The 23,749-nt window shown below is 47.2% G+C and overlaps 1 protein-coding gene across 14 annotated transcripts in view; it reads right to left on the bottom strand.

Moving 5' to 3' along the window:
* PLEKHA7 (pleckstrin homology domain containing A7) overlaps window positions 1–23,749 on the bottom strand; it is a 202,681-nt gene that overhangs the window by 119,052 nt on the left and 59,880 nt on the right. The window contains exon 1 of one of the 14 annotated variants that reach the window (XM_053925432.2): window positions 10,906–11,462. The exons of the other annotated variants lie outside the window; for them this stretch is intronic. Coding sequence (XP_053781407.1) covers window positions 10,906–10,988 — 83 coding nt within the window. The 5' untranslated portion in view covers window positions 10,989–11,462. Of the gene's footprint in view, window positions 1–10,905; window positions 11,463–23,749 lie in introns of those variants that run through there. 14 annotated transcript variants of the gene reach the window in all.

Below are 23,749 nucleotides of genomic sequence, written 5' to 3'. Positions count from 1 at the left end.
CGAGGGCACTCTGGGGTTCAGAAACCCTACCTGGCGTTATCGGCAGCAACTCGATGCAGGGACCGCCCTCCCAGTCGCGAAAGCAGTAGCCAGAGACCCTCAAGTTTCCTCCAGGGTAACATAAGGCTGGTGGCTGGAGCCGTGGTGGTCAGGCAGTGGGGAGAGGTGAGTGGGCTGCCTGCGGAGTGCGCAGCTCAGCTCGGCTCCACGCCACTGAGGGGAATCAGCAGCGGGTGAGGATTTAAAATGCAGACGATGAGATTTAGGTTAGATTCAAAGACGAACTTCCTGACAGAGGGGAGCACTGGAAAGGCTGACCCATTACTTAAATTTCACTGGAGAGCCACAAGAGGCCGATTGTACTGTGCGCCAGGAAGCGAGCGAGCCGCCTCTGTGCACAATGGTCAGAGGCAGGGACCTCACCCAGGTGGCCCACAGACCCCTAACCGTGTCCTGACCTCTTTGCTTTTTAATACACGGTACATAGAACAGCCCGATAAATCCCACCAATAAGCACTTTTAAATGTACTTATTCCTTGACCAAGGAATTCCATCCAGTTCTAGGAATCTAAGAAAATGGTTTTTAAAAAAAGTCAAATATTTTTATGTATTTTAAGGGAAAATTTGTATTTATGTATTTTAGTGGAAGCAATTTAAATGCCCAACTAATGAATGGGGAATGATTAACAGAAGTTTGTTACATGTAGTAAATAATTACGTTTTTAAGGAATATGTAATGGCATCATGTTACATGAATAAAACATATTAAACTGTGTGTTTTGGAAAAAGTATATGCACATTTCAAAAAAGAATGAAGAGCCCTGACTGGTGTGGCTCAGCTGGTTGGGTGGGCATTGTACCACAAAGCATACGGTGGCCAGTTGATTCCCGGTCAGAACACATGCCTGGGTTGTGGGTTCGGTCCCCAGTGGAGACACGTAACCAACTGATGTTTCTCTCCCTCTCTTTCCCCCCTCCATGTCTCTAAATAATAAATCTTTAACCAAAAAAATAAAAAAAGGAATGAAAAGAAATACACCAAAATATTAGCAATGGTCATCTCTGGGTATGGAAGTAAATGTTTTTCTTTTTAAATTTTCCATATATTCTAAAATAAGCATATTACCTTAATAATCAGAAAATGTAGACATAAAAAAAAAAAAAAAAAGAACAGCCTGTTCTCTGACGTACCTCAGCGCCATAAATCTACTTTATCTGCATGGCCATTATTCCCAGAAAGCACAACAGTGTCATTCAATCTTGTACTTGGCAAGGCAAACATATTCTTGCTTCCAAAATGGCTCGGCGCACCCACTACAGCCACCTGAAAACCACTCATCACTATTTCCCGCTGGGAAGCACAGCGTCTTCCCCATCAAAGATTCATGGGGCTCTCATTCTGCGGCCAGACCCTCCCTTCACATCCAATTACAATGTGCTTAAATGAGTCTGAAAGGCCATTGAGAAAGGTGGACTCCTGGAAAAAACTAGGTTTGCTGGATTAACCCTGAGAAGTCTTGAACTACCAGATTTAGAGACAGTCACTGTTTACCAAATGTCCACTATAGGCCAGGAACTGGGCAAGATGCTTTCACATACTTTGCAAAGTAGGAATCATTGGCCCGATTTTACACATGAAGAGACGGCGGCTCCAGAACTCACATCAACTTGGCTCAAATCACAGACAGAAAGTGGCAGGGCTGGGACTAAATGCTGCTCACCTGACTCCAGGTCGGGAAAACTTTCCCTCAGTCACCCCTAGCATTAGCGCCTTTGCAGGGAACAGGACGCAGACGGCACTTCTTCCTCCCAGACTTCAACCCCTACTCTCGGTACCCTGAGACAGGCACTCACCGGTTCTTGCCCAGTTGCTGTCTCTACCACTGCCCATGGACGCAAACACTCAGCCCCACGTGGACACCTCGATGACCCACTGTGGCTCAATTCCCCGACCTGCTTCCTGACCTTTAAGGGTGCCTAGAATGGAGAGACGGGGCTCACTAGCAAAGCCCTCTCTGGAGGTGTCTGACACGCTGAGAGGAACGGGTCCTATAGTTCACAGCAAAACCAGCTTCCGGGTCTCCTCTCGGCTCACATCTCCGAAGCAGCAGGCCTCTCGTCCCCTTTTACAGCAGGGAAACAGGTTGGAGAGTGGGCTGGCCTGTCCAAAATCTACCAAGCAGCAGAGCTAGCGCCAGCACGGGCCCAGTGAGCATTCTACCGCAGAGGAGAATACTAAGAACTTGGCTCTGACGTCTGAAAGTCTGAACTCAAACCTCATCCCCACTCCTTACCAGCTGTGTGGCTTTGGGCCCATGACTTAACCTAAGTCTCATTTTCCTCAATCACAACATGAAGAAAATAACACTCCCCACCCGGCACAGCTGTTGTGAGGATTAAATGGGATAATACATAGAGAAGAGCTAGCAGGCGCCCGGGATGTTTGGCTCTGTTATCACACAACCCTGAAGGCACAGCAGCAAGGCTTCCACCTTTCCTCGCACTATGCAAGGCCCACAGGCTTTAGCCTGAGAAGAGGGCCCTGAGTGACCTGCACCAACTTCGACGGAACCAGCTTTCTGCCTCAAGGCCTGGTCACTAGCCTCCCCTAGTTTCCGGTCTTGCTGACCTGACTTTGAACGTGCTCTTCTCTGCCTGCCCCACTTCATCCCTTAACTCCTCTCTCCTTCAGGGGCACCTCTGAGGTCAGCTCGTCGAGGAAGTCTCCCCTTCTCGCCCAGGCTGGATTGGGCCCCACAGATGCCTGGGCTCACGGCCCTGTCAGCGTGCCCACCACTATTGTCAGCCTTGGCTCCGCACTCTCCTCTCTCCCCTGCCAGCCTGAGAGCCCCTGAAGGTAGGGACTGTGCTATATTTGCTGTTGGGTCTCTAGGACCCATCTGTGTTGGGTTTCTTACTGCTATTGTAACAAATTTAGTGGCTTTAAACACAAATTTGTCATCTTACAGTTCTGCAGGTCAGAAGTTCAAATTCTGTTTTGTGCCTTAAATCAAAGTGTCCGCAGGGCTGCACTCCTTCTGGAGGCTCCGGGGGAGAATCCATTCCTCGTCCGTTTCGGCTTCTCCAGGGGCCGCACCACGCCCACCTCTGCTAGCACTGTGGCGTGTCTGCGTCTTCACACTGATGCTCTTATAAGGACTTTTCTGATTATGTTGGGTTCACCTGATAATCATCTGCCATCCCAAGATCCTTTACTTAATCACACCTGCAAAGTTCCTTTTCCCACATAAAGTAACAGTCACAGGTCCTGGGTATGAGACCACGGATGTTTTGGGAAAGAGACCACCATTCAGCCCACCCCACCATCACAGTACCTCGTGCGGAGCACACAGGCAGTGACTGTCTGCCTGGGGAAAGACCAGGCTCCAGGTGGCCCGAAACCACTGGGAAGTAGAACCTCATCAGCTGGTTTAGGAGGGACCCAAATCCTAGGCTACCTGTTCTGGCCAGACTCTCCCAAAGGGGGCGCTCTCTCCATAACCTGCAACTGGGTTTCTTCAGCTAACTTGCAACAGTCCACACCTACATACACCTTCATACTTCCACTCTACATAAACACCTGCTAGCTGATTCGAAGTATGGATAGAGAAATCAATCTCAAAACTCATCCGGTAATGGCCCTTTAGAAGAACTGACAGGCACAGTCCACATCTTCCTGGAGCTCACGACCCACACGGCATCGTCATAGGTGAACAGATGCCAAAAGGCAGCGAGATAAGGGTCCTGTCACTTAGCAGCATGACTTAGATTTGATAAACATTGCATATTACAAATACAGCACATTTTTTGAAATTCTATCAAAATGAAGCTTTAAGTTAGCAGGCTATAGCAGCAACCTAGCAACCCAGCCACATTTATTTCCACTTGAGCCTGGTACCTGAACAAGGTGTCAGAACCCAAGAGGGAGGACAGGGGCAGACGGGCTCCAGGGCTCACCCACCTTGTAAAATGTGGCGGGTGGCTAGGAGGAGCAATGGAAGGATCCCAAGCTGAACTCTGCCTCTCCAATCTATCCTGTGTGACCACAGGTTTGTTAAGCAACCTCTCTGAGCTTTATCAACATATACACAGCGAGCCCATTAATACTGATTCACAGGTAAAAACGTCTAGCAGGTAGTATGTATTCACTAGGAGGATGGCTCTCTTCTTCCTGCCCCTGAAAGAATAAAGCTGCAGGGCAGGTATATAAACCTTCTCAGAGAATGCAGATTGGTATATATGCACTGTTCCCCTAATGTTGTCCGCACACGGCCCACATGCCACCCTCATGCCACCCACACTGCCCGCACACAACCCGCATGCTGCCCTCATGCCGCCCGCACATGGCCCACATACCATCCTCATGACACCCACACCACCTGCACCCTGCCCACACACTACCTCCATGGCTTCTGCCACGTCCCCATCCAACCTGTACTTCCACTTTTCCTTTAAAAAGACCACACAGATTTTAGCCACATCCCAAGCGATAACTGCTGCCAAATGATAAGTTTGATATTCTGGCTGTGTTTGTCTCCAAACACACATGAAGAAAATTACACATGCTGTATAAAACTATTCAAGTACAAAACATTCACCCCTGTGTTAGCCTATGTCCTTTCAGTCTTTGAGTAACTCTGGTGGAAAAAAACCCCTGAGTTCTGGGCCCAGTTCAGCTTAGATTATGGATGCCCAGGTCATTTCCTTTCTGGGACTCAGTTTCCCCCAAATAAGAAACTAAAGAGGATGGTCTAGTCAGGGGTGTCCAAGCTTTTGGCGTCTCTGGGCCACATTGGAAGAAGAAGAGTTGTCTTGGGTCACACACTAAATACATAAACACTAACGAAAACTGATAAGCAAAAAAAAAAAAAGGTTTTAAGTAAATTTACAATTGTGTTGGGCCACATTCATAGCTATCCTGGGCCGCATGCATCCCAGGGGCCACGGGTTGGACACCCCTGGAACTTTCCATTTCCTCCCAGTGCTAGGAGTCTGAGATTATCAAGTGGTCCAAATAAGCAAAAGAATCCAAGCAGGGAAATTTATATAAAGGTAATGAATACCACTCAAAATATAATAATTAGAATCCTTCATCTCAAAGCCCTCAAAGGGAAAAGAAAGAATGGCAAAGAAGTGGACGCTACGTACCTTTCCTCATCTTGAAAGACTGACTTTGTGCTTCTCTTTTCTGGGATTAGTCATACTGGCAGTTTTTCATACGAGAGAGCACTTGGTTTTGACTTGGAGCAACCCAGATTTCCATCTCAGCTTGGGTGGCTATGAACTTGACCACCTGAGGAAGCCATTTATTTAACTTCTGTTTCTACAAGTGTTCACTAGGCTGTGTGGGGATTAAGTGTGGGTGGCTTGTCTGAAGCACCTGGGACAGAGCTGGACAGTGGCTGTTTGCTGTTATTATTTTGCCCCGACCGAATGGGTGAACACACATCTGCTTCTCCCACTTAATTGTAAACTCGCTGAAGGCAGGGATGCCTTGCTTACCTTTCTCTCCCTCATTGTGCCTAGCGCAGTGTTTCACATAAAACAAAGAGCTTGACCTGAATTTGTAGGGAATCAAAGCTTACAGAAAGAGTGCCCACTCCAAGACAGAAAACTGGATATGCTCAGAGATGTATAAAGAACAAACAAATCTTCCCTGACAAAAACAAATGTTCCCTCTTCCTAAAAACAGGCCTCAGAAATCCACCAAAACATAATCAGTGGTTGTCTGCGGTGCTTTGGCCACGATTCCCCCCTTCTATCTTCCTCCATAATATTCTAAATTTCCCACAATGTGTACGTAGTAGGAAAAATGGTTGAAATTATTACATGGATAAATGAGACTGCTTGCCTCTGAGTCAGGAAGTCAGAGACCTGGGGTGCTGTCTCCACCACTAACATCCGGCTACCTGGCCCTCGGCAAGGCACTCCACTTTCCAGGAAAAAGACAGGAACAACACTCCCTCTGATGACATCAGCAGGCAGCGGTGGGAGCCAGGGTGCCAGATCTGTACTGTGGAAACTGTCTCTCCCCACTGATGAGAGCTCTGGAACCCTTGAGCATGCCTGGACCCCCGACCAGGTCCTTTTCACTTTGTATTCCAAACCCTACCTTATTCCTTTACTTGTTTCACACCTTCATAAATATTATTGTTGCCATAAAAAGAAAGAACAGCCCACAAAGCTGCAGCCTTCTTCTCCCCTGTAAACATGTTAAAAAAGTAATGGGAACGAATTCAAGGCTCTGGTCCTAACGCTCCATTAACGAACACCACCGTGTTTAAAACACCGCCAGCTGGGAGTCCTCACAGGCTGTTTGTCCCTTTCTTCCTTTTCTTTTCTTCTTCTAACACATTTAAAACTTCCTACTTGAGTGTTCACTGGCAGATTGTTCAGAGCGGAGAGAAGGAGGCAAAACAACTAACAGAACCATCAGAAACAAAGACGGGCCCTTGAAAACACCAATCCTCACGGTTGGCTCTTTCCTCTGTCTACAGTCTCTTTCTCAAAAGGCACCATTAGGTGAGAGAGCATATGAGGGATGCAGTCCCAAACAAATGACACTTAAAGGTCCCAGCCAAGAAGTGCTGTGTCCCTAAGCCCCATATGAAGGGGCAGGGAGGACAAGAGAGAGGCACCAAAAGAACAGCCTGACCAAGAAGGACCTCTTTCACTCATTTTACAAACTTATATCCAGAACCAGCCCGGGAAGTAGGTCAAAGGAAGAAATGCAGTGTGTAAACATATTTGCAGAAACTTCATTTTATTCCCACTCTGGGCAGCAGTTTTTCCTTCAGATGTATGATCTCCACAGGAGGTTGGCTATGCAACAATAAGAACTACAATTCCTACCAGTTCAACCTCCTCATCGATAAAACGTGGGCGAGAACTAACTGCATCATACACTGTTGTGAGAATTAAATGAGCTAATACACAAAAGTGCATAGAACAGTGTCTGGCACACAGTAAGCTAGCCATAATTATTTGCATTCTGCTTTACAGTTTCGCCTATAGCATCCCATTTGATCTTAAGAACTATGTAAGGGAGGTTTCTTGATTCTAACAAGACACTGCCTTACAAAGAGATAAAAGGACTTGTCCAGAGTCATGCAGCTAAGAAGCTGTTAGGCATGTGGTTGCTCTTAGGACTAACATCCCATAATCCTGGTGGACCAGAGATAGCTGCTTTAGCCGGCGTTGGAACCTGTGACATTTCCAGTTCAACTGCGCTGCGCGCCTGCAGTCAAGGATGCGTGGGCCTCCAAGGCATCTCGGAGCACCTGAGGCTGGAAAACAGGTTTGAAGAAATATTCCAGGACAGCTCTCACAGCTGACCCTAGGAGCCTGGGTGTGGCCTCTGGGGTGCGCAAAAAATGGCATTTCTGACATTCTTATTTTTTTTTACATAATAAAGCAACTCCCAACTGCTGCTTCAAGGATCTGATAGTTACCTTTAAGGAATAAAAAATAATAGCTAGCCCTGGCTGGTGTAACTCAATGGATTGAGCACGGGCCTCCAAACCAGAGGGTTGCTGGGTGATTCCCAGTCAGGGCACATGCCTGGGTTGCAGGTCAAGTCCCCAGTCAAGGCACAACTGATGGATGTTTTTCTCTCATACCGATGTTTGTTTCTCTTTCTCCCTTTCTCCCTCTCTCTCTCTGTCTACCCCCCCACACCACCACCCCTTTCCTCTTCAAAAAAAAAATCAATGAAAACATATCTCTGGTTGAGAAATAATAATAATAATAATAATAATAATAATAATAATAATAGCTACCAATTAACAAGCACTGTGTTAAATCCTTTACAAACATCTCATGTAATTCTCAACTATGGAGGGGAGGGGTGGAGTGAAGAAGGCATCCTTACCCCTATTTAACAGGCAGGGGAACAGACTCGGAGAGGGACAGAGACACAAAGCTAGTAAACAGCAGAGACTGAGTTTGAACCCAAATCTGCAGAAAGTGCCATATGCCATTGGCCTCAACCTCTTGTTTTCATTCCCCTCACCCACAGGACACAGACCTGGAATACCAGCCTCTTTTCTCTTCACCAGAGACAGTGTAAACCCTCGGGAGGAATTTTGTGCTTTTGCGAAACAAGACTGCAAAGGCCACCAGGGTCTTTATTCCGTCTCTCTTGATCTGGTATGATTCAGAACAGACCTTCAGAGCACCCATCTCTCAGCCTGGGCGCTTTGTCCTTGTTCCGCTGCCCATCTGAGGAAGAGGCTCCCTGCCACAGCTCCTGCTGAGTGACACAGTAACAGCCACCACCAACCCCGGTGCCTCCTTTAAGAGGAAAGGGAGAAGACAAGCCCCGGAGCTGGTGTAAGAAGCAGGCTCCCCCTGTCCCAGGTAGCAGGGGCAGTCAGGCTGCAGGACAGAGGCCTCAGCTGACGCAGACTCACCACCGCCCGCATTAGGAACAGGACACATGAGGAAATCTCCAAACCTGCCCCGCTCAGTCCTCTAACCCTACAACTCATGCTGACTCTGATCTCCCCTTTAGTCCACAATCCCACAGCCTTTCTGATAACTGTCCCCCTTTCCCCACAACACTTGATGTCCTCCTGTTCACCTCACAGTGCCCAAGGACCCTACTACCCCCCCTTCTCTTTCCAGACTCACCTTGAGTAGGTACCCCAGGTAGTGGTCAGGCTATTACCAGTGAATACTCAGTGGTGATCAGCAGGTTGCAAGGTAAGCAGACATTAGATTATAGCCTTGGGCAGATTTCCCGTAACAGAAAAAACTTGTTCCTAATCAGGGCCATCTCCAAACCCTCAACTCAGATCACCAGGAGCTGCCGGCGGATCCCCAGCAGAATGAGGCACTGCTGGAGATGGGGCACTCTGAAAGCGCGTGTTGGGGGGTGGGTCCCACCAAGAGCACATGCAACAAACCCAGGGGGGAGGACAGGTACTGCAGACTTCCCGATAAACCAGCCTCTCTGCAGCCAAGCTCTCCTTCACTGTGTCCTCCCTGAAGGTTGGGTGGAGTAAGGTGGGAACTCTGAGCCATCAGAACAGTCCAGCCCTGAAGACCAGAGCCAGGGGGAAGGTGAACCCAGCAGGTCAAGTCCCTGAGGAAGGAGACAAACGTGGGCAATGACAGCAGCCTGTCTCAGAGACCCTCTCTGATGCAATGCACAGCCCACGGCAGAGCTTAAATCTCCCTCCCTACACTCCTTGGTCCCCAAAGTCCACCCTGGTCTATACACTCCTCATGCCATAAGCCCCTCCCCCTTTCCAAACTCCTCCCAAGAGTGTTAACTTCCAAGATGTGCTCATCTTCTCATCACACTTATTCTATAGACCCATCAAACCTTCAGTTTACAAGGCTGAGTACTCTATCCAAAGCTGACAAAGAAAAAAACAGTTTCCTAGGTCTCCAGGATACAATGCTGCCGGGGAGGACTGAGTTTGGCAACTCTCCTCTGGCCTGAGCCAGGGCGGAATCTCAGGCCTGCCTCCAACCAGCCTCCATCCAGCCCACCTGCCTAAAGCCAAGCCCCATCCACAGCCCTCCATGTAAGCCTGGGCCCTTCCATTCCCATTCAAAAGTGGTCCTCCCGGAAATACGCCAGCACACAAAGAGGACGCCTTGTGACACCACCAGCCCTCGAATCCACCTTCCCCCAGCCAGGGTGGGTAGGGAAACTGAAACCATATGAGTAGGCGCTGCATTTCACCTTGACCTCCTGCTTCCTCTCTGCTCTGAGAGCGGGCCCTGGGAGAGACAGGTCAGGTGACCACCTGGCAGGTATTTTTGCTCTGTTCACAGTCTTGCAACCAGTGCTTTGAAAACACACGGGAGGCCGGCCACTTGTTGAGGAGGTGCAGAGGCTTTCAGGTACTGGGGCTGGGACCGGGTAGCACTTTTCAAAATGCTTCCAGTGTCTCACACACCCTGCCTGGAATCCTGATCCAGAAGCTGCCCAGAGGCAGGGGATGGAGTGAGGGCTGGTTTCGAAAAGCAAAGGAGGAAAGGTAGAAGCTGGTTAAAAAGTAGAAAAAAATCAAGAGGCCCACTCCCTTTCCACCGGCTCAGGGGGCTGTGCCACAGATGGAGAAAGGGGAGCCCTTCCTTGACCCTGTGCCGTTCAATATCCTTCTCAGAAAATTGGCTGAGATACCTTGGGCTTAAACCTTGATTGTCAACGCCAAAGGGAGGGGGGGCACCTGCAACCCACCAATCTCATTTCCAGATTCCCTCATGCCAGCCTAGAGACATTAATAATTAACTTGCCTACCGGAGAGCTCGCCCGCCCGAGTGGCCATAAAAGATGAGTAATAGCACGGGAGCCCGGCCCCATGCCCTCGGGATTCTGGGCTCGGGGCTGAGACCGGCGCCTGGAACAAAGCCTCCGCATTCCTCCGGGAAGGTGTGCCTGAAACCAGACCTGTCACCGGCGGGAAGCTGACCCCTTACCTCCCCCACGGCCGGCTCGGGCAGGAAGGGAGGGTAGGAGGAGGGGCAGGCGCCCCAGCGCGGCGCGCGGGGCGGAACCGGTGGCTAAGTCGCCTCTGCCTACTCCCCTCAGCCCCGACCGACCGGTGCCCCCAACCAAGCAGATTTCGGGAAGCCGCGATGCCTACAGAGAAATAATCCTGTTACCATGAACGTAGGCTGTACTTACAGATCAATTCCCAACACAACAAGGAAGCTCCCTCGGCGCCCTTCCCTCTGAGTAACCAAAGCCGGGCGCCGGCTCGGTGAATTCTCTTGCAGAAACTCCAGCGGCGCGCTGCGGCTCCCACGCCAACGGCCGGCCGGGGACAAACCGGCTCCCCACACGCCAGCGCCCATGCACAAAAGCACCCCCAAATGCAGCCCAGGCACCCCGCGCCCTGCCGACCCAACAGCCCGCAGCCACCCGAAAGTTATGGCGCGGGGACACACCTGCAGGCCCCCCGCGGCGGCCCCAGCCAGCCTCCAAGGGCGGTGGGGCACGCGTCTCCGGGTGAGCACCGCCTCGACTCCATGCGCCCTCTCCACGAACCCCGGCCAGCCACCGGTCAGCAGCGCTGGGCCACAGAGCGCGCTTGGGCCTCAGTGCGCCCGCCGCGCATCGCGCGCCCTCCTCGTCCTCGCTAGGGCCTTCCCTAAGAGCCCACACCCACTTGACATCAGCGCGAATCAAAGCACGTGGCGCGGCGCCAGGCGGCGGCCCCCAGCGCTCCAGAGCGCGCCTCAGGTACCGCGGCTCCGCCAGGACAGCGCGTCAGAGAGCGGCACATTCCTCTTCTTCCGAGGATGCTGCAAGCTGAAGTGGGTAGGGAGGAGGAGGAGGGGGAGGGAAACTGGCGGAGGGGACTGGAACTGCTGCCAAACAGCGGCGCTGCTCTGGCGCCCAGCCAGCCACCAGCAGATCTTACAGCCCTTGACGCGAGTGCCCATGGACTGTGAAGACCAGGCTGCAGGTGACCTGGGTGGCTGTCCTCTCCCTGCCATGAGAGCCCTGACCTTGAATTCCCTTCCCCAGAATGACTCAAGGAGGCTCTCTCTAAGCACCCCTACTAAATTGCAGGGGCTCATTGTGCCAGGAATGAATGCTTGGTTGGATGTGGTTCTAACCCCAACACCCAGGAGACGGCTATGGGGCACCTAGAAAGCGGACCATACCCTCTGGCTTGCCTCTACATCAGCAGCCTCAGCTGTGTCTCCTTTTCTTCTCTCTTCTTTCAATGCCCTTGGCAATAAGGGACAACTCCCCTGGTTCTGCAGGCAATCAGAAATAGCACCACCCAGCAGCCCACACACACTTCTAATTCACTCATTAGCATCCATCCGAATAGTCAAACATTCAAGCATTTATTAAGGCCTCCTATGTGCCAGGAGAAACAGAAGATAAACAATGTTCCTACACTCATAGAGCGTTTAGTCAGGGAGAGAGAGAGCTTAAATAAAAAGCAAGGTAATTATAATTATGACAAGGGAATTAAAGGTAAGAGGTGCTGTAAGAATGCACACAGGGACCCTAAACTATCTTGGAAGTCAGGAAAGGCTTCTCTGAGGCAGCTGAGCTGCTGAGGCATGAAGAGAAGCTATCCAGGGGGAGGAAACGTTCAGACGGAGACCCGGGTTATTAACGTGTAAGCTCACTCCATTCACAGACGGAGATGATCGAGCAGAAGTGACCTGCCATGCCGGAGATCCCTTCGTCCAGGAGGGACATGGGACAGCTCGCAGGCCCCAGAGGAGAGCCTGGCCACCTGTCCAAAGGGGCTTTTGTATCTTTTATCTCCTGTTCCCTGAACCATGCTATCTCACCTCAGTGGAAGAGCTCTGAACAGGGGAATGGGGAGACTTTACTGCTGGCTCCAAGTTCATCATCAATTTGCTGTGTGGCTGTACAGAAATTCCCTCCACTCTCTGGTCTCACATTCTCTACCTGAAAGGAGGGATTGGATTAGCACAGTGTTTCTCCACTTGTTTTTTTTTTAAATTCATGCTCCCTTTTGGATAAATATACAAATGTCATTTCTATCCTGTAGCACAGGGGTGTCAAACTCATTTTCACCGGGGGCCACATCAGCCCCGTGGTTGCCTTCAAAGGGCTGAAATAATGTTAGGACTGTACAAATGGAACTACTCCTTAACTGTTAAGGAGCTGAAATTACATTCTGCCCTTTGAAGGCAACTGCGAGGCAGATGTGGCCCCCTGTGAAAGTGAGTTTGACACCCCTGCGTGGCATCTATGTCAAGCCATCAAATCATTTCCCAAATCAAAAATTATAATATTGAATAAGCTTTTAAAACTACATATGCCACTTAAGAATTAAGCAATATTCTGTCTTTAGATGCCTGCTGGAGATCACCTGGAGGAGTGAAAAAAGGTCTCCAAGTTCATGCTTTTCCTGTTACCGGGGGGGTCACTGTCCCTCCCACATGAACCCCTGGCCACCAGCACTTATCTCTAGTCTCGTTTCTGTTATTCTTTCCAGGAAAAACTGGCCAGGCAATGAACAGAAGCTCTGGGTCATCCAAAAATTGAAAGAAAAAAAAAAAGACATGTTGTGGAAGATTCTTTTGAATGATAATTTCCAGTAATGCTGGGAAACAGACACTTTGAAGGAAACAAACAACATTCCTGGGGACAATTTAGCAATAAGAATTAAAAGCCTTAAAAATGTGCATCTCCTTTGAACCACTGATTTCACATCTAAGAATTTACCCTCAAACATAAGTGTGGATAAACACAAAGATTTATCTGCAAGGATGTACATTTCACCATTTTTGTAACAGCAAATAATTGAAAACAATCTACCTGTACTCGATAGATTGGCTACAGTGGCATATATGCAACTTTAAAGATGATATATAGGCTGCTGAATCAAACAAAACCAAGGTTACAAAGCAAAAGATCCCAATTGTGCGCGTGCGTGGGTGCGGGTGGGGTGGGGCAGGGTTGGTAAGCACCTACCTACGGTGGGGCTGCGCTGTATCGTTTCTCTTGCTGGTGGACTCAGAGCCTACCCCCGGAGCAAAACGTGATGCCACTGTGACATTGACCATCACAGATGAATCTATTAACCCGTATTAAAGTTATCGAAGTTTAATATTAAAACAGAATGCAATAACCCTTGCAGGCAGGCAGGAACAGAGCCCAATTCTTCACCTCCATCTACCCACCGTTAACAATTTGACGGTGGCCTTGCACGGAGGATGGGGTTTTCCCCAGGCTCTTCATTTCGTGGAGACGTCCCACTTGTTCTTTCCTCGCATCTAGTTCGGTGGTTTTCAAACTTCCAAGTGCATAAAAATGACTGTCCATGGTGGTTTGGGATAATTTTGACTTAATGACATTTTTTCCCCTTCTACTCTGAGTTTGGAACCTAATCATTGTATGAAAAAGCTCAAAAAAAAAAAAAACCCCAAAATGACGACCATATGGATATTTACCAAAATGTTAACAATATTGGATTTTTATTTCCTTCCTTGGGATTTTCAAGTTGCCTAACAATAAGCATAGAATACCACGGTAATCAGAAAATAAAATGCTGTTTAAAAATAAGTGGGTTAAAAGTTCTCAAAAAAAATACCTTTAAAAGGGGTGACTCTGCCCATGCCCTTCGTGTCATTACCCTCTGCAAGCTCTGATACTGTCCCAGTCGGTGTCCCAACAGCCAAGGACAGACTGTACATCGTCGCTAGGATACCATGCAGGAAAAACGGGCAAGAAAATTATTTTTACATTTACCTCCTGGGCTGTGCTTATAATAATGCTTAGAAGCTCACACTAAAGGATCTGCAATGAAGCAGCCATGGCCATGAGCTAATGGATCTGTCCCTTACCTCTGAAGCTCTCTACCAAATAGTCTTAATAAGCTGAGAACATGTAAGATATATACCATTGGCCCTAAGGAGCAAGAACTATTCACCCTGCTTTTCCCAGACCTGGTGGTACCACCAAGCACACGGGCAAGGACCAGGAGAAAAAGAATAGATCATAAATCAGACGGGGCTAAACCAGCTGGACAATCTGTGCCTCAGTTGCCCTCTGAGGGAAACCGCCCAATAAAGCTCTACTTTTCTTTTAAGGGGGTGGATACAAAAGCACTAAGACAAAGTGAACAGCATCATTTCAGTGTAGGGTGTTATTATTTAAAGAAAATATATGCTGGCACTTTAGCGGGGATCTGGCTAGTTGTGGGTCCTTTGGCACAGGCTGATAAACAGCAAGTAGCCTCACATTTCAAGCTTTCTAAGAACCTAGAGTGCTCACAAACCAAGTGAGGGAGCCGAGGTGGGAAGGATAACTGTGCTGACTTTCTCTGGTGACATAACTCAGGAACTTCTAATACAGACAGAAAGCAGCTGGGATTGAAAGTCCGAGCTGGGGGCCCAGGTTCTCAAAACACAACGGGCAAAAGCCACCAGGGCAGGATCTAAGGATGAGGGATGATTGTGTTATTTGGCCTCTTTAATTCAATAATCACTTAATCCCCTACCAGGCATTGCAACTACCCAAATTCTCATCTCAACATAAAACGCATGACTTCCAAGCCAGCCAGAGCTGTCACTGGGTTACATTTTAAATCCACCTAGAGTCTAATAAAGCTAATTTTACTGTTATGGTGTCTATTAAAACACAGGGCCTTTGTTTAGAGAGTGAACAGAGGGGAGCAAAGCGCAGACATCAAGGGCTAGGAATTTTGATTATTCCAGAGTTGTTTCTGGTAAGGAAGCGGTAAGAACAAACCTTATCTTTAAAAATAACTTTAACAGAGTCCAGTGGACCAGAAGGTCCACTCTTGTACAACTATCCAGCCCCCTTGGGAGCAGGCCAGCCCTCCACAGCCCGGCAACAGCCTGGGGACAGAAATGAGGCACCCCGCTTCACCTCAGTGCGAAGAGCAAACACGCCGATCAAGGACGCCAATGGGCCTTGGAGCTAGAGGATCACCAGTTGGGAAAAAAGCCTGCACCCAAGTTGAAGACCAAAAGCCACCCAATGAGAGTTTTGATAAAATGAATAATTAATAAGTAAATATACAGGGAGGGGAAAAGTAGGTAGATAATAATAATCAATAATACAATAATGAATAAATAAATAATTTAAGAATAAACTCTGTGTTTCACATACTCACAACTGTACACTTACTTTGCCCACCCCTGGATAGTTTTACAGATTATTTTTTTAAAGCAAGAACAAAACACCCAGTTAGCTAGAACCAGTGATCTTCATACATTCGTTTTAATCAGAAAAACTTCAGGTGATTGTTTACAAAAGCAGATTCCAGGGGCCCATCCCCAGAGAATCTCATGGCAAAAGTCTAGGGTGAGCCCAGGAATCTGCACTTTAGCAGGCAGCCCAGGTGATCTGGCTGCTGGTGGTCTGGAGCCCACGCTGAGAAACTCAAAGCTAAAAGGCCAGGAGGACCTAACACACCTGTCTTCCCTTACCTTCTAGCAGGCATCCCCCAAACACCCTTGAATCAATTCACAATTGAAGCAGAATGAATCCAATCAATACCTCTTGTGAAACCTCAACAGAATTACAACAAAACGAGGGTGTGAAGAATGCCGGGGAAAAAAAATACAAGTAAAGGGAGCATAGCGCATAGGAAGTCCTCTAAAACTGGTATCTTATAAAAGGATGAGGAAGCTGTCCTTTTACTACCTGTCTAGTCTCACGTGTACTCATAAGCCAGGTGTAAACTAAAACTCCATGGACTCAGCTGGACCTGAGTTAAGATCTGGTCTTATCCAGCTGGGTGGGCTTGGATAAGTTTTTGGTTCCCCCCGCCCTCGCCGGAGCTACAGATTTCTCAACTCTAAAATGGGATTAAAAACATCTACCCCACATATTGCTATGGAGATGAAATCACGGAATTGCGTAAGTGCATGAGGCACAGTAGGTGCTAAACAAGTGGTGGCCCTCGTTCATTCTGTGAGTAACATTCACCGGGGCCTTGTAGAAGCCCAGCATTGAAGGCACAGAGTAGTAGCGAAACAGGCTGAGGGACAAAAAACAGATAATAAACAAGTGGGCAAATAACTTCAGAGATGGTATTTGATGGGTGCTCTGAAGGAAATACAACAGTCATGTGTCAGAGTGACATGGGGGTCCAGGGCATGTATAGCAACAGCCTTAGATGTGCCACTGAAACTAAGACTTAGGGGAAGAACAGTGTAGGCACGCGAATAGGTAGGGACGAACCAAACCCTTTCCTGCAAGGGAAGAACAGTGAGACCGCAGCTCACTGACCACTGGGGCGGGCAGTAAAAGATGAAGCAGGGGGTCAAATAGCGAATGTTAAGTAGGGCTCTAATACCTGGGGAGAATTTAGATTCTCTTCTAAATGCAGTAGGGAGTCATGGAAGGTTTTTAAAGAAAAGACTGTGTGATGGAAGAGGCATGATCTGATTTGCTTTTTAAAAAGACTTTTGTAGCTACTATATAGAGAAGGGCCAGGGGATCTGGGGCAAGAAATAAAAACTAACGTTTCTGCAGTGCTTAACTATGTGCTCTTCACTATCCTAAGAACTTTATATGTATGATCTCCTTTAATCCTCACGGAAACTTTTGATATGAGTACTATCGCTATCCCGATTTCACAGAGGCCAAAACCCAGGCACAGAGAGATTAGGTGACTTGCTCATCACAGTATGTGGAGGACCCAATACGCAAACCGAGGTGGTCTGACCGCAATGCCTTTGAGAGGAAGTGGGGAGACGAGGTAAAGAGACCATCTCGGAGTAGAGGCAAGAGAGGGCAGTAGCTGGCCAGATGGCAACGGTGACAATGCTAAGGGGGATTCAGCTCTGCGAAGTGTCTTGGTGGGGGGGCCAACAGGACTTCCTGGTAGGATTTATGATAGGGGTAAAGGAAAGCGAGAAAAGCAAAGATGTCTCCCAAGTTTGGGGGTTGAGCAATAGAGAGGATGCCTGGGCAGTTTCATGGGAGGATTAAGCCTGGGGGACGAACAAATCAAAGAGAAGTAGGCGTTAAAATGAATCAAGCCCTGGCCAGCGTGGCTCAGTTGGTTAGAGCATCAGCTCATAAATGGAAAGGTCATGAGTCTGAGTCCTGATCAGGGCAATGACTAGGTTGAAGGTTCAGTCCGCAGTCAGGGCATGTGCAAGAGGCAATCGATAGATGTTTCTCTCTCACATCAACGTTTCTGTCCCTCTCTCCCTCTCTTCCCCAACCTCTAAAATCAGTAAGAACGTCCTCGGGTGAGGATAAAAAAATAAATAATGAGTTAAGAACTCTGTTTTGGACGTCTGAGGTTTGAAGTGTCTATTAGATGTCCAAGTGGAGACACCCAAAGGCAGTGAACTGTAGCAGCCTCCACTCAGGGAGAGGTGAGGGCTGGAGATGAAACCAGAGGTATCCCACCATCCCGTGACTCCTTACTCAGTGTAGGTGTGTTTGTGAAGGTTGAGAAGGAGGGCTCCCTCTGGTTGGTTGGAACTAGCAAGAACAAAACTGCATCGCAGCGCAAGAGATGCTGAGCAATTCCAAATTGCTCTGAGACTAAGCACCCTGTGCAGCCCATGGACTGTGTCCAGTGAAGTCTTCAACCCGGCCCCATCCTCGAAGCCAGCCCCCTGGGAGCCCCTGTAGGCAGCATTCTTTCAAGATGACCTCCGGGATGCCAGCTCTCCACAAGGCAACACAGAGTCTGGAGGTCCTGGAAGAGAGGCTGGAAATAGCAGCCATGCAAACGCAGGTTATCAGGCATCCTGCCGGCTTATGAGAAGGGGGCTTCTGCCCAACTCTTCCACTTCAACACTCCTTTTTCCAGTCACCCTATCACAAAGCCTCTCCGGATGTGCGTCCCTGGAACTACTCACAGGGCCTGAGACTGATGATAGTGAAAGGGCTTCCAAAATAAGCTTCCCACATTCAGGCTCCCCAGATGCCAGGCTGGTGTCCAGGCTACAGAATTTCCAGAAAAACAGCAACCTGGCTTGATAAAATGCTGTCGGTATTGACACCTCCTTGGCTCAAAGGAAGTGGGTGTGTGCTGGAGGTCAGGTAGAGGTTGGAAGAAAAAGAGGCAATTTTTAAAGTTTAGCTGAAATGTCAGGAACACGAAGCAGCCCATGTTTACACAGAGCTTTCCAAAGCTGAGAGCAGCTTCCAAGTAGCTTTAAAAAAAAAAAAAAAAGGCTACATCAACTTGTCCAATGCAATCAGAAATAGTACCAGGCTGTTCTCACTCTCCTTGTTGCCTTAGGTTTAATCTCCTAATATAATTTATACTCTCACTGGTGCTGATTATTTTATTTTTTATTCATTTTTTATCCATATCTCATAAGCTGCCTCAAATCCACTGTGGACTAGGATAAAACAGTTAAGAGAAGTAGATACCATATTTTGCTGTGTATAATGTATACTTTTTTGCCTAAGTTTTTGAAGGAAAAATGAGGATGTGCATTATCCATGGGTAGTACTAATTCCATATCTAGATAAATGTTTTTAATTCTTTTATTTATGCTTATGCATTAAAAGTGTACCTCTACAAAACAATGATATCCATATGCAAAATAATACCCTTTATAATACAAAAAATAAGTATCTAAATATAAGTAAATGAATTAATGAAAAAATTAAAAGATTTTTTTTCCTGAAAGTTTGAGCCAAAACATGGGTATGCATTATACACAGCAAAATATGGTAAATAGCACACAGTCTTGATATATTAAACTTTCAGATCCTGACATCAATTAAGGTTGTTTCTTGTGGATATTAATTGGAGGTTAGAGGAAGGAAATACCCAAAATAATAGTGTAAAACACTTTTAAAATTTGGTCTGCTTTTGTTAAAAAAAAGAGAGTCTAGCAATAACTAGCACCTGCATTTTTCATATTTTTTCTGTCCCAAACTGCCTAGGTAGTAATTTACAGGGAAAGTGGGTGAAATCTTAGGTCCTACCTGTATGTGGAAGCTTTTGTGGCTCCTACCGTAAAAACCAGAAAAGACAGGACGCCAGGGCAATAACTGTGCTACTTCATCTTGCCAATGAGACTTGTCAAAGCCACAGGAGGAAATCGGCTAGCCGCAAAGCTGGGATCTACAGGGCCTTTTCCGGGCTGGGGAGGCACAGGCCTGTCAGCGCCCACTGCTATTCTCAGGTGGCCTTCTCAACGCAGAGAGAAGCGTTTCAATGTGAAATCGCCAGCAGTCTGGGCATACGACTTTGGAGACATAAAAATGATTAGGTTTTCTAAATCATTGACATGAGCCAAAATCCTTATTGAGACTAGAGGGCCAAAGATAGAATGAAAGCCTTATCACATTTACAAAGAGCCCCTTAAGTACCTGCTTCCGGAACACTTTCTCTCTAACATAAACCTGAATGTAGCAATTATTCAGCTCCCCAGGTGTAGGCAGCAAATGTTTTTGAGAAGGATCATTTTCCAGGGAGCAAAGGGAAAGTGGTATTTTTGACCTGCATTTTCTATCACCAGAAGTCACTGGAACAGTAATCTGGCCACTCTGGAGCAAGCAGTGATGACAGATGCTTCTAATGCTCACCCTGAGGACTTGCAACCTTCTGGAAGAACAGACAGATCAAATTATGCCTTGTTGCAGTTTGAAATGTGTTTTATTGCCTTCTCATGTTCTGAGGGCTGACACTCGGTGCAGTACCCGGCAGGTGGCAACACCGAGCCATGAGACTATCCCATTTGCCAGTCTTCCTGAATAAAGTTTAATATCATAATAAACCCTACTCTAAATATTAGGTCCCTATTAAAATAGTCACAGCAGGCACACAGTAATTAAAAATACACGCCTGACAAATTCGGAATCAAATGTACTTCCTAGCATGCCGTCACGCCACACCTCCACTCCCCCAGTCATTGCGCAAATCCAATTATTCCTCAAGACGATGGAATTGTGCCTCCCTTCTCTCTTTTCTCCCTAGTGACTTTTGTGAAAATAATATTCAACTTTCATGAGCCTGCACTTCAGGAGACAGTGTGACAAGAGCAATAAACACGTTCTCAGTGCACAAAAAAACAGGAGAAATGAATTCTAAGACCACCTCTGCCAACCCCAGGTGTGGGCTTTCTTTCCTCAAACTCCAGAGAGATCGGAATGTAACAGCTGTCAGAAAGCAGCCACGGCCTCTGCCAGAAATACCCTCGCTGCGCAGCTCTAATTGCCAGGAGATAAAAACCCATAACTCACACAGACACTTGTGGCTCGGGTTCAGACACAGCGGGCAGCAAGGAAAGAGCATACGCTCTGCAGTCAGACAGACCTACCTTCTGACTCTTACCAGCTATGTGACCTTGGGCAAGCTGTTTGCCTCCCCTGAGCCTCAGTCCCCTCCTCTGCAAGGACCAGCAGCTACGGGTACCAAGTGCCAACTGTGGGATTGGGCATAGGGCAGGTGCACAAACAGTGGAGTTGTTGTTATCATTAACAATCTCTGAAGGGTACAGCGGAGGAAAATGAACTTGGAGATAATCTTGAGAACCATGCTGTTCAAGCTCTCTGGACAAGAGCCAGTTTGCATCCTTCAAAGGCCCTCAGTTGTCTGTGAGAGTGCTACTAGGATCACATAAACTCCCCAGCTGCTTTTGCCTTATTTATTTGTTCAAACAAGTGTTTACTGTGGGATTACAGTGTGCCAGGATTATGTCAAGTAGTGCGGATAATACAGCCCATGAGACTCATAATATAGTGGGGAAGACAAGCTTTCAAAATAATCTCACGAGTAGATGTAAATGTACATCTGAGGTAAGTACTACAAAGGAGAGGTACGTGGCCATCTGCAACGTGGCCACCAAAAATGAGGAAGCTGGCCCAGTCTGAGGAGATGCCAGATGACAAGGGCTTTATGAGACAAAGAAGGAAGCTGAAGAGAACCTTGTTCTCCACACCTTCGGTGGGCCCTACATAAAAGATTTAACTCAAAGGAACAAACTAGGAAGCACTCAGCTTCACCTTAAAGACTAGGGTGTTTTTCGTCTCTAGTCGTAAAATCCAGAAAACCTACTCTGTCCCCTTTTTGTTTTTGCTGCCAGGACGCTCCAAGTCAAATGTGAAGCTCAGCAATAAGGCATGTATATTTATATTCTCCCCATTCCCTGTGGCTTATCTTCTTCATCTTACTTATATTTTCCCTAGTCCTGAGCTCAAATTCCTATTTTCATTTTTTCACTGCATCTAGTGTCCATGAATCTTTGGTGGACGGAGGCAGGATACAAATAGAGATTTATTAATGCTCTTCTCAGGCTAAGGGGCAGAGATGGAAAGAATTAACAGAGCGCCCCTTTATGTCCCTGCCTGGCGTGTTCCCCCAGAAGCAGAGAAAGGCACATGGCCTGGTCCAAGTTTATACAAGCAGTGCACTTCGTGTGATTTATGTGATCTAGCACAACTGTGCTTTTCCCCCAGAGCAACTTTATCACGTTACACTTCTACCCTAACAAGCAACTCTCCTTCTGCTCACTTTTCTCTGAAACATTCACTGACCTATATATTTAGCGAATCTACATTCTGGATATTCCAGGACAGGTGTTCCCACCTTCCCATCCTCCTTCTCCCCAATATTCTGTTTAATACAAGCAATTCTAAATATATGTAACTGGCCTTTTTCCCTTGTACCTCTGAGAAGCATGACATACGAGGTCTGTATGGAAAAAGTCCAGCCATTGTTAACATAACAAGAACAGTTTAACCAACATCGATGTAACCTGGCAGCCAAGGAGAGTGGACTGGAATGCGCATGTGTGAACAATGACGACCTCACTGTACTAGTCAGTGGGGGCCGTAGACACTGTTGAGTGAGCACGTGTACTGTGTGGCCGTCACATTCAAAACGACTGAGCAAGTAGAGCAACAGATCTGCATCATATTTTGCGTTAAGGTTGAACATTCCTCTGCAGAAACTATTTGGATAATTCAGAAGACCAAAGCTATGGGCAACTGGCAGCTTCATCACGACAACGTGCCTGCTCATGCATTGTGCCTCAAGCAGAGTTTTTTGGCAAAGCATGAAATCACCCAGATGACTCAGCCCCCTACGACCCAGATTTGGCACCCTGTGACTTCTGGCTTTTCCCAAAACTAAAATCACCTTTGAAAGGGAAGAGATTTCAGGCCATTGATGAGTTTCAGGAAACTACAATGGGGCAGCTGATGGTGATTGGGAGAACTGTGTGAGGTCTCCAGGTGCCTACTTTAAAGGACACAGAGGCGTCATTGTCCTGTGTACAACGTTTCTTGTATCTTGTATCTTCTTCAATAAATGTCTCTATCTTTCATAGTACATGCTGGATACTTTCTGGACAGACCTCATACACATACAAACCCTTCATCAGACCATACAGCACAATTTTTGGATCAGAAAACAGTCACTCTCCTCTTATGATGAATTAACATTCCCATGTTGAAGGTTAAAAGCAGAATAGAGATGAGAAGGGGGTTTGGGAAAGGCCATTACCTTTTTTCAATTTGCAATGTATCTATCTGCACCTCCTTAAAAAAAAAAAAGGATGTGCCCTGGCTCAGTTGGTCAGAGTGTCACCCCGAACACCAGGGCTCCAGGTTCAACGGTTGGGGTGCAAACCAGAGGCAACAAATTGATGTTTCTCTCTCTCTCTCTCTCTCTCCCTCTCTCTCTATCTCTCTCTCTCTCTCTCTCTCTCAAATCAATAAACATATCCTCAGGTGAGGATTTTTTTTTTTTAAGGATGTTTTATGAGTAAAAAGTCCGTATCTTGCAGAAAACTCCATCCCTCTTCCAGGGAAGATGAAATCTTTGTAAATGATTATTAGACGTAATTCCAAGAACTACAAATTGTAGCTCTTCTTTTTGGTCCTGGCCCACTTTATACAATGAAAACTTTAAACTGTCTCCCCCAGGAAAAAAAAAATACATAAACACAATACTGGATATTTTGGGGGGTTCAAGGACCTCCTGAAAGTCCATTCATGAACGTCTTAGGCAGACTCTCCCTAGGAACAGAGCAAATACCTGAGGGGGCCCGAGATGGGGGAGAGGCAAGAACACATGAAAAAAGGTAAATGCTATAAATAAGTTATATATATTGCAGATAGACGCTATGAAGGTTAATTAAACGTGAAATTATTTTTTAGAATTCACTTTAGTGTTTTTTTTTAAGTGAGTCGATTTAAAGAAAAACGCTATATAGCTAATGCAAAAGTGCGGAGGTGGAAGGCATGCCTAAAATTTAGGGCACACTGTAGAGGGGAGTCACAAAATCTACGTTTAAAACCCTGCAATACAGTCTAAAAGGCATTGCATAGGTGTGC

This window comes from Desmodus rotundus, chromosome 5 (assembly GCF_022682495.2).
Source record: "Desmodus rotundus isolate HL8 chromosome 5, HLdesRot8A.1, whole genome shotgun sequence".
Lineage (NCBI taxonomy): Eukaryota > Metazoa > Chordata > Mammalia > Chiroptera > Phyllostomidae > Desmodus > Desmodus rotundus.
The sequence above is the reverse complement of the archived record's forward strand: the minus strand, read 5'-3'. Positions and strand labels throughout refer to the sequence as shown.